Here is an 11,526-nt window from a genome sequence, read left to right on the forward strand (position 1 = left end):
AATTTCAAATAGTCTGTAGCTGCTGTAAACATTTGTAAGAGGTATATTTTGTACTCAGCGTAAATGCTTGGCTGCTCCTAATTGTCTGGCTTAATATTAAACTTGTAAATAAATAACCATTCATTTCTCCTCATCTGCTAAAACTGAATGAATGTGTTTGCTTTTTCTACACGATTTTTTAAATGTTTTTTCATGTGTTGTAATAGTCCAGGGAGGAGAAGATATTGGGATAGTGGGGGTTGCTTAATTTCCTCTGAGTGTTACACTGTGGCTTCCTCCTTTCCTTTTTTCCATTGTGACCTGAACTGAATCACTTTCATCTGTGTTTCCTTAGGTTCCTGCTATACAACAGAGAAGAATCGTTGCCTATCTCAACCAGTTTGTTGTGCACACCGTCCGGTTCCTTAACCGCTTTTCCACAGTTTGTGAAGAGGTTTGTGTATCTTCCATCACTTTGTAGTCTCCAGGCCTTTGATCTCTTGATAAGATCACAGAAATGACTTCCGCAACAATTGAATCATAGCTTGACTTATCAAACTTCCTCCCACAGAAACTTGCAAACATATCTCTTCGCATACAGCAGATTGAGACCACCCTGTGCATTTTGGAGGCCAAGGTGAGTTTTTCAGTCGTTCCGTCTGCACTTTATCCCACAATATGTACGTTTCATGCCTCTTTGCTCATATTTCATTGTCTTCTGAGCAGTTGTCTTCCATTCCTGGACTGGAGGATGTAACAATAGACGGACTCAGTCAGCAGCAAACTGCGCAGACCAATGGACCCACTATCGCCAGTCAGAGCCAGACAGATGGTCCAGCAGCAGGGACGCTGCCTCCCCCAGAGGTAAGTAAACAGACTTGTATACAAGCAAACAGGTAGTTTGATTGAGCCATACAGAACCGCAGCACAGACACAAGCCAAGATTAAATTTCAAACATTTTTTAACAATGAGAATTTGGACGGAAAACCAAGCAAACATGACTTAGAAATCAATCTTCCAGCCTCACTAAGGCTCTCTAATCAATGCTTAATATGTTTTTGTCTGCAAGGAAAGGAAAAGTAGTCCCAGCACGTAACTCAGCTCACTCCGTTTTTCTAAGGATGAAATAAACATGTTACGAGGTGCTACTCAGTGCACTTTCGAGGTTCTTCTACATGCATTTTTGACCTCTGTGGCAGTCTTTTTAATAAGTTACGCTAACCCACCTCTTCGTATTTACTGTACTGAAATTAGAGTATTATCAATCACTCCCATAGAGTTATAAAAAGTACTGACACAGTTACATTAACTAGCCTTTTGATTATTAGTGTTAAACGCTATAATGTAACAGAAAACAGACGATCAAAAAGTAGCAACGCATACACTGTGATATCTCTATTTCATGTTGCAGCCGGCTCAAAGTTCACAGGAAGCTGCACCAACGCAAACAGCAGAAGCAGCTGTAAATGAGAATGTGATGACAGTGGCCAAGGACCCACGTTATGCCCGATACCTGAAAATGGTTCAAGTGGTAAGTCGTTATTACAGCTGCTAGTGTGCTAAAAAAAAAAAAAAACAATAAGTCACTATTTATTCTGTGTCTTACTCTTCTATTTGGATTGTTATAGGGGGTTCCACTGATGGCCATCAGGAATAAAATGGTCATGGATGGATTGGATCCCAGCTTGCTTGAGTGAGTGTTAGTGATCGTACAGCTACTGATCTGTGTGTATTCATGTACAAATTTATATTAAACTGACCGCTACTATGTCATTTTTCTAACAATAGCACACCCGACGCTCCTGTGCCTGACGGAGTAAGAAGCGCAGAGGACCAGGATGTTGCTGCTACGAGCTCTGACAGCGAATCGTCTTTCAGCGACTGACGTCTTTCCTTCCTCCTCATCATTGCAAAGCTCCCTCTAAAGCTCATTCATCGCCATCCGCACTTCTTCAGGCCTGAAGTTAGGAAGGTTGCAGAGCACCTGTACAGGATTACCATTGAGAAGGTGCCTGAAACAGTGAAATCCAACCCAAGTGATTGTAATTTCAGTTTAAAACGCTGAAATGTTTCTGCTGTCGGTCAGTCAGTGACCTCGATTTTGATACGTCATTAGCATTTTTGATGAATGATTTTTCATTTCATAAAGGGGGGGATCATTTTTCCTCTCGATCATGTGAGCAGAAATCCTCAGAAGATCGAAGTAGCAAGTAGTTTTTGTATAAAACCAGGTCATATCATTTAGTGGTCGGAGGTTCACTGTGGTAGTTGGACCACTATCAGCCTAATGCCTTTAGGGGATGCTACTCATCTCTTGGTTGTTCTGTTTACTTTTGTAACAGGCTCCAGATAACAGAAAAACATATGTAACGAAAATGTTAAATGTTCAAAAGGTACATTGTCTTTATTCTCCAGTCAAATTAGCACTTGTAGCCGGCATTCCAGAGAAATTTGACATTTCGTCTGCCACAGAATGCTTGAAGTACCGACTTTCTGTCTATTTTTTGAAACAGTTAAAATATGAAAAACGTCCAGACAGCAGCAAAACAGTTCATCTCTCATTATAGGATATTGTGAACAAGTTGCAGTGGCTTAGGAGAGAACGGACACCCCTTTGCCTTTGTGTAGACTTTATTGCATCATTCTGTAAATTGCGTGTTGCTTTCATTTCCTTGAAATTGAAGCACAATAACCCAGAAACACAAAGCAGAAACGTGTTTCAGGAATTTTTTGGTTTTTTTTGCAAAAATCTTCGAATGAAATCGGAAGATGCTGCATGAGTCTTGATGTTAAATACTAAAATAAATAAAATCTTTATATGTTATAAGTGAAAGACAATAGATAATAATAAATCAAAATGTATTGCCCGGCTGTGCTTCAGGTTGCCCCTTTAACTAACATTTCTCCATTGACTTGTTTACTCCATGAGTTGTATTGTTTTGTCAGGAATAACAGGGTTGTGGACACTAACGTCTCCTGTATGAAGAATCATCAAACTTGCACTAAAAGGTGAACATTCATAAATTATCATAAAAACTGCAGGACTTTTTGTGTGCGACTCTTTGTCATTACATCGGTGAGAACTCGTGGGTACGACTGACGATGCAAAACTTGGAAGTTGAGAAACGGAGCCAAGAACCACAAAAACCTGATCGCTGCGACTGATAAGAGTTCCCTCAATGAATACCAGAATGAGGTGGAGGAATCTGGAAAGCACGTTGTTTACAAGAGCAACGACTTTTGATCTGTAATAAACACTCACACAAGTTGTTTAAAAAATAAAAAGAACAGATTTATTCTTCAACTCATGAGCAGGAAGTAATCTGTACAGTACATGATGTCACAAGCAAAAGTACAAAAGTCATTCAGTGGAACTTTCCCTCATAAATCCAGTATCTGTAGTGAAAAGGTTGTTAACCTGAATTCATCTATGTCCATTACAGTGAAGGGATCATACAAAAGTAATGGCCTCCGATCCAGTCATTACCAGCCAATACATGGGTTTAAATCTAATAATGCAGACTAAACGTGGCCAATAGCAACAGCCAGCGCTTTAATAAAAAACTTTTTTGCAGCATGTTGACCTGACATTCCTTATCTCCAGGCACGGTAAAGGTAATTAACCTCTCAAGCAGCCAGACAGCATATTTGTGTTCCCTCATGTCAAGTGAGTTTTATGTATTAATCCCTGTCCTCGTGCCCTTTTTTTTTTCTCTTCTAGTGTCTCTGGTGATTTTTACTTGTTTCATAGCAAAACAGCAGCCACAGTACTGGCAGATTGCTCTAAAGCAGCGGTTTCCAAAACCCAGGCAGCGTCGATATTCCAGAAACATCTATGAGGTCAAAAGGTCAATGAATAGATAATGAACAAAACAAAGCCTTCCTGTTGTTAGTTTATCTAAAATTATAGTTTTTTTTCTTATGAAATACTAAGGAATTCTGGTTTAACTGCTCAAAACTCATGTCAAGATTGAAGGTTTTATCGTACCTATATCTAGGCAGTCTAGTTGTTCTCGTACTTTTTCTGAGCAATATCTGACACCAGAATTTCCTTTAAATCAATAAATCTTATCTTAAAGCCACGTGACAAGTAGGTGATTGGTTAAAGGGGAATACAGGTGGAGCTGCTGCTTTAAGGCAGACGATTAAAAAAAAAAAAAAATAAAGCCTTCATTTGTGTTGGAAAGCATACGTAAGCATCAGCTCCTGCTTATTTTGTTACTGGAATCCAATTTGGCAGTTGTGCAAAGCAAACTAATGAACTAAGTGAGCTAATTTCTATTGCATGAGCTGTTCATAAGCTGCAGACATGAGAAAATTCACATCTGTAGCTGCACCGTCGAACCGTTTAGTGGCATCCGCTGGTACCATTTAGAGCAATAAACAATAAGCACCAGAACTGAAATCTGAACTTGAGTACCCACAAGAAGAGCTTTCCAAAGAAAACCACTAATCAAAAATTCTAACATGCGAACGTGATCGGTGTGACATCTGAAGACCGGACTACCGCTCAACAGAATCGTTCTCATTTATGAGCAGTGGTCATGTGTTGACCGTGTGATGAACTTCTCATATTAGTTGTCACAGGTCTGGCTGGATCTGTGTCACGCTGGTGTGGCAACAGCTGAGCAAAGTGCAAAGTGACGTTTGACCGCACAGACAACAGTAGCTGCACTTGTAAAACGACAGTATAAAAAGTATAAAGATACAAATTCTGGTCAGTTTTTCTTCCCATCATTTACAGCTGACCGACAGCCAGATATTTGAAATGTATAAATAACAGTGTAAAATGGATTTGCTCTCAAAAACTTCAGTCAAGTGGCAAAAATACATAGTTGTAAAAAAAACAAAAGCCTTGCAGTTTATAAAAAACATCCATCGATTGAAGCTTTGCAAAAGCAAACGCGCATAAAATACTGGTATTCATCCTCATGCTGCTGCAAGAATGTTCAAGACCGCTCCGCGTGCTCTGTTATCACTTCTAAGGTGAACATCTGTGGGGGGATAAAAAGAAGGAAAAGATCTTAGCTACAGAAAAAGATAGCCATCGTCATGTTTGATGGTCTGATACTCACTTTGAACTCATGAATGTATGTGAGGAAGAAGCAGACGAAGCTGAAAGCAACAGTCCACTCGCATGCGGCGCTGGCCACATGGAAGGGGTAAGCCTGCAGGAGGGAAACACGACGCCATCAGTGAAGTGTTGATGTTAAATGATGAAGGACCACATTAACAACAAGAAGTTAGATCAATTCTAAATCACCTTACAGCTGTGTTCTGCATTAATCTGGTAACTGTTTGGCCTGTAAATGTCTAAGAACTCCTTTTCACTCCCTCGATCAGTTACTGGCCTCAACAACCTCCCCAGTGCTTTTTGTTCTCTTAGGTGTTATCTATTTCTATCTGTTATCCTCTTTTCTCTTTCCTTTACTCTCACCCTGACAAGCTGTGGCATGCCTTCCCTCCCTGAGCCTGGTTCTGCCTGGTTTCTTCCTGGTGAAACTCAGTTTTTCTTCCCACTATCACGAAATCTCTTTTTAAAAGTGAAGTGCTTGGATTTGTTGGATTTCTCGCTATAATATAAAACAGTAAAGTGTCCACCTAAAGTTCCCGAAGTGGAGCTGTGTTGTGCATTGGGGCTAAATGACAAAAAAAAGGAAATGAAAACGTGGCTGATAGAGGAGGCACCTGAGAAGCCCGAAAGCGACACAGAACTGTGTGTCTTGCAGTTATTTTGCATAGTCATTTAATTTGATCTCTTTGTCATCGTTTTTTTGGTCATTTTGTGTCTCTGTGTGGTCTTTTTTGTCCCATTTTGGTCACTTTTTGTGAGATTGTAGTCGTTTCGCATCTCTTTGTTGCCATTTTCTCTCTTTGTAGTCATCTTACTTCTTTTCATTTACATCTCCTTTGCTTCTCATATTGCTTTGTGTCTCTTTCTGGGATACAGATTATAATTAGTAAGTGACTGCTTTGGCCAATGGGAATGTGCCTGGTAGGCCTGTTCAGTAACATGTCCATGGTTGTGCAATCAGTAAAGCTTGTAGCTTACTATAATTTTGCCATCACTGATATAAGACAAAGAAAGCATGAAAATCCCTACAATAGAGAGGGTAGAACTGGAGATGTTTTAGTTGTTGTTGCCATTTTTGATGGAGAACAGCGATGGAGAATTATATTTTTCATCAGTTAATCAGATCCTTCTCCTAAACTCCTGTCATCTCTGCCCTGATGCAACATAGTGAAACACTGCAGCCTACCGGGTCGTCCTTCTTCATGTGCAGGTCGGTTCTTTTCACGAAACCAGCACAGATGACAGCTGAGTTATCAGTTAAGGGAAATGTAACACCTGTTGACACTGGTAAATGTGTAACAAAAGCAGCGCCCAATGCATCAACTGTTAACTACACGACTAGCAAGAGAATAATGATGCAGCTTCCTGGTTACACACACTTCATGCATGTTAACATAAAAAACGTTAAGAAACCAAACCATGCAGACTTTTTTTTTGGGTAATTTGAAAGGATACTGGGGAAAAATGCCAAAGCAGCAATCGAGGCGATGAGTGCACGAGTCCAACACACAGTAATGGTGGCGCCGAATGGAAAGGCTTGATATGATATAACGGACTGCAGGATTATGTATAAAACACCAGAAACAAAAAACAGCGCCGCTCCGATATCATGAGCTATTGTCATTGTTGTTTCCTGCAATCAAAAAACAGAACGATTCTCAGTGAAACATCCCATCATGTTATTTTCATATGATGTAAATGTGCACTGCCTGTGGAGACGTACCTGGAAGGTAGCAACAATGCACATGCCTAGACAGGTGATCAGCCCGATCCAAAGAGCAGCTAGATTGAGTTTTTGATTCACCGCCCGGGTGTCCTCGTTCATCTTGTCCACAAACTTGTATCTGGCATAAATGGTGGCCATTGCTGTGCAAAAAAAGAAGAAAAAACAGGTCATGGATTTACCACAATAAAGTTCCACAGTTAAAAAAAAGAAGTAATTTATAGACTTTTTAAATTATCGATGTATTTTTTTTTGAAAAGCAGAAAACTTTTAATAAAACTACCAAAACACACTTTGAATTTACATGTCGAATGTAAAAACTGTGAATAACATGACATTACGGTTTTTAAAAAAAAGAAAATTGAAATGATTTAACATAAAAAAGATGCATATTTATTGTAATTTCACAAACATTTAGTTTTTATTTATTAGATTAAACTTCTTTAACATTAAACTCTAAAGCAGCACACATTTATAAAATTAGATACTAGATAAAAGTGACAAAAAAACAGTGAAAGCGGTGTTGGTTCTGTAATTTTACACAGATTATTTTTGTTTAATTAGAGATATTTATAATTACAGGAGTAGCTTTTACAGCAAAACACTGAATTAATCAGTTTTTTTCAATCTGTAATATTTATAAGCACTGCTAATATCTATATTCTTGATAATTTCACTACTTTTACACATTTAAATGTCCTTTATCCATTTCTGTAGTGGAGGAAGCATCCAGATAATTCACTTCAATTAGAATATCTATCTATCTATCTATCTATCTATCTATCTATCTATCTATCTATCTATCTATCTATCTATCTATCTATCTATCATCACACAAGAACAACAACAACAAAAAAATAAAATAAAATACACATGGAATGGTCACACAGTCACATGGAAAATGTATTTAAATGAGATTTTCCTTTTTCCATTATTTGTCAGAACTTTTTTGGGCCCCAGCTGCCAGATTTTTTTTTTTTTTAACTGTCTATTATTATTATTATCATTATTATATGATGATGATGATGATGATTATTCCAGTGTATATGAACCTATTCTTTTTTCGTCTCTAAAAACTGTGCTTTCATTCTCTTTAAAAAGGGGAAATGTGAGTAACATCTTTAGAGAGTTTGGTTCCTCCCTCGGGAACTTGGGAAAGCCCAGAGTTGCAGTTAAAACACTGCAGATGTTCACAGCGGGAATGAAATACCTGCACATGCAACAATGAACGTCATGAGGCCGAAGATGCAGCTTTCTGGAGGGTTAGCACCTGTGTCACTGAGAACAGAGAGAAAAACAAAGAGTCATCCACCGCAGACGTGTCATGACTTCCCGTTAGCCGGCAACGAGTTGCGTAAAACGGAAAACTTTCCTTAAAATAAAGACATTACTTCAAAAAAGTGAAGCGAAAAAAGCTTCAGAGCGGCAGCAGAGTGATGAAATTACAGATGTTTACGTGCAGCTGGAGTCCGGCTGCCAGCCAAGTCATTATGGAGGAAAACGAAACTAAAGAATCATCAGAAATCACTCGGAGGAATAAAACATCCACGCGTCTGTTTTTACAGAACAAACGCGTAAGAACAGCGGATTGGTGTGGATTTGAGTTCAGTGTGCGTAAAACCTACCTTATGTATGGGAAGATGATTTCCACATCGTGTCTGACAATCGCGATAATGTAGGAAATAATGAAAGTGCCGGAGGACCAGATGACCAGAAAGGCTGGCAGCGCGCACACACCCTGCGTGAACCACCACAACATCTCACACGGACTTGACGCGCAACTTTCCCAGAAAACTCGTTAAAAGCGCAGCAACAGGAGTCATACAAGAAGAGATCCAAGTCCAGGACCAGTCCGCTGTCTGTTACCGACAGTCACATGCTGCTCCGAGAACAACAGTGAACTTGGCCTCTGACAATAAGCTGATATACAGTATTACAGTAACCTCTTCCCCAAAATGACTCCTGTGGGCGGCCCAAGCAGAAACAAGCAGACGTGATGATCGGCAGCGCTTCATTCCTCCCTCTTTCTTTTCTTCTCTTTCTGTCTGATCTTTCTTTCATGCCATCCTGCAGAAGAAACCTGTTGCATTCCTTAAAACTCTCATATTTTGCAATTTGAAGTACTTCCCCATTCATCCCATGACTGCACTTTTATCAGAAGCTGCCAAATAGTTGTTTTTTTTGTCCTGTTTTTGCTGCTACACTGTTGTTAACACGCTGTATTTTGTTATATTGTGTGTTTCTCACTAAAATGTCATGCAGAGGCTTTGACTATGCTGCCGAAAAGCAGTTTATGTTAATGTTATACGGCTATTCTGGTGGTAAAGCATGCCTTTATCAGGTACATGACAATAAAATGAGGCCAGCTCATCCATTAGAGCACTTCATAAGATAATTTATTCCAGCTTTGCTTCCTCAAACTACTTCAAAACTGAGCTTATGTGTTGACAGTTCAGTAATAATAATATAGAAATGATAATGAACCCTTTGGACAGAGGCCAATCTGCTGCCTAATGAATAGAAACTACATGAATTTATCTGTATGTTTTATTTAAAGTCTGGTTTTTGATGCAATTTCCTGCTTCTACTTGTAAATAAGTATTTTTACTTTAGCTAAACAGGATGATCTGAATATTTCCTCCACCACAAGAATGATATCTGAAGAAGGCTGTTAAAAGTTCACGTACACTGTAAAAACATAAAGTGTAAATGATTATATAGCAGCAGCTAAAATAGCCAGACTCATAAAAATACAGTCATTTTTCATAATTACAATACATTTCATAGCCTTAATTTGACAGAAGATCTATTAATAAAGTAGATTTACATGTGTAAAAACAATGAATTTCCTTCAATATATAATAATATAACATAGATAGATAGAATGTGCCCCTTATTCTGTTCATTTTGTCTAATTTTGTACAATTTTAGAAATGTATCTATAGTATAAACCTTGAACAATTTCCTTTAAAAAATAATGATATTATTGTGAAATTACCATCAATTTTCTTTAAAAAAAAAAAAGAAGAGATTTCATGGTTATTTTTAATGGCACAGTTACAGTTTTTTAAAATATCATTTTACATTAGAAGATTCATAATCTATTTTGTAATTTTACTGATATTTTTGAGCATTTTGCAAACATGGAAGAAATTTGTAAAAATACTTTATTTTATTTATTTATTTATTTTAAATTTTTTTTTTTACAGTGAATGCTGACATCCAGGTCCAGGAATTGCAGAATATAGTATAATGTTGACACTTTAAACAAATGTATTTTCTTTTTCTTTTTCTTTTAGGAATTCATACAGCAAAGATAGAGATATTTGCACATCCACAAGTTTTCCCTGGTTTGTTCCCGCTCGTTGACTCCCCTGATAACAAAGGAATGCGTGGGTTCTGCTCTGCTGCCGAGCATAAAGCAGCATGGGTCGTTTAATGATCACCATGTTTGTGTATATGACACTGAAAGCCATAAACCAGTGATGAACTGGGATAAATGAGTTAAAGCTTTATTTTGCTGAAATGAACTTGGATTCAATGAGCAGGAAAACAGTGATGTCAGTTTGATCCTCGGACATTTGGTGGAGACCGTCATCCACAAAACTTTCACTCGCTCCCAACTCTAAAGCTGCCTTTCTGAAATTCTAACGGAGGCCGATGGCAGCGAGGCCAAGTGGAGCCTGTTTACAGCTTCACTTGTTGCTGGACTTATTTGAAGCTTGCCAGAGCCAGACTTGGCAGCGTCCTTTAAGAGCAGCGGCTGGTTGAAAAGGTCTTTTCTCAGACTCGGTTAACCCAGAGGACTCCTGACTCAGTGGGCAGAAGCTGCTGGGAAGAGAAACACCACACCTTTCCTCATAACGCCACAGAGAGGACTTCCGCATTCTGGAGAGGATTTCTGGAAAGTTGATTACTAATAATAATGGAGAACAATGATGAAAGGGGGTAAAAGGTCTCCTCAGTGTTGAGGCCTTTTATTTTATTGTGTTTTTCTCTTCATTTTAACATTGTTCAGGGTTCTCATGCATGAGTTGATGCTGGACAATGTAGAGGTTCACACTTGACTTTGTGTATCTATGACACTGCACACAAACATGACTTCTATTGACAATGACAATTAACTCTAAACAATGAGCCTCCTGACCCGTTGAGCCTTTCTGAGAAAAATACAGACTGATTCAAACAGCAACAAACAGTATAAAATCTAAAAAAAAACCACAAGGGTTACTTAAAGACCAAAGGAGCTCCTTGGTGGTGGAACAACCTGCCAGAAGAACTCCAACTCGCTTCATCTTTATATGTTTTAAATCATGTTTGAACACCTAATGGATCAAAAGTCTTTCTTAAAATTATTATTGTTATTAATAAATTATGGTGCACTTGCGTGTGGAATTCTGAAATAAATATATATATTTTTTGTATTTTATCCTTGGTGTTTATTTTATGACTTTAATTCCTCCATTACATGGATATATATTTTTTAATGTATTTGTTGTAAAACATTTTGCAATGCTATTTCTGATCATTTCTATACAACAACAACAACAACAACAACAACAACAACGACAACAACAACAATAATAACAGTATTAGCTCAAGAGACAAAAAATAATTTAGAAAAAAATAATCAAGAAAATTTTCTTAATCTTAATGTATCTATACTTTTGCTGACACAATGCAGGAAAAAGAAAGAAAAGAGATGATTCTGTTGTGAAAATAAGTTACACTTTTGATATTCAGTCTGTG

At 38.1% G+C, this 11,526-nt stretch overlaps 2 protein-coding genes across 2 annotated transcripts in view; one reads left to right on the forward strand and one right to left on the reverse strand.

Annotated features, from left to right (window-relative positions):
• washc3 (WASH complex subunit 3) overlaps window positions 1-3,024 on the forward strand; it is a 4,377-nt gene extending 1,353 nt beyond the window's left edge. The window contains exons 2-7 of the mRNA XM_008300988.1: window positions 335-433; window positions 551-616; window positions 706-843; window positions 1,392-1,511; window positions 1,609-1,673; window positions 1,769-3,024. Coding sequence (XP_008299210.1) covers window positions 335-433; window positions 551-616; window positions 706-843; window positions 1,392-1,511; window positions 1,609-1,673; window positions 1,769-1,865 — 585 coding nt within the window. The 3' untranslated portion in view covers window positions 1,866-3,024. The remainder of the gene's footprint in view (window positions 1-334; window positions 434-550; window positions 617-705; window positions 844-1,391; window positions 1,512-1,608; window positions 1,674-1,768) is intronic.
• Window positions 3,025-3,250: 226 nt separating this feature from the next.
• dram1 (DNA-damage regulated autophagy modulator 1) lies at window positions 3,251-8,720 on the reverse strand. The gene is made up of 7 exons (XM_008300989.1): window positions 8,403-8,720; window positions 7,988-8,055; window positions 6,778-6,920; window positions 6,510-6,687; window positions 6,241-6,299; window positions 5,056-5,148; window positions 3,251-4,974 (listed from the first exon to the last, which is right to left on the reverse strand). The coding sequence occupies exons 1-7, from the start codon at window positions 8,534-8,536 to the stop codon at window positions 4,930-4,932; spliced, it is 720 nt and encodes a 239-aa protein (XP_008299211.1). The 5' UTR covers window positions 8,537-8,720; the 3' UTR covers window positions 3,251-4,929.
• Window positions 8,721-11,526: the final 2,806 nt, after the last annotated feature.

Source organism: Stegastes partitus, unplaced genomic scaffold, assembly GCF_000690725.1.
Source record: "Stegastes partitus isolate 25-593 unplaced genomic scaffold, Stegastes_partitus-1.0.2 Scaffold1620, whole genome shotgun sequence".
Classification (NCBI taxonomy): Eukaryota; Metazoa; Chordata; class Actinopteri; family Pomacentridae; genus Stegastes; species Stegastes partitus.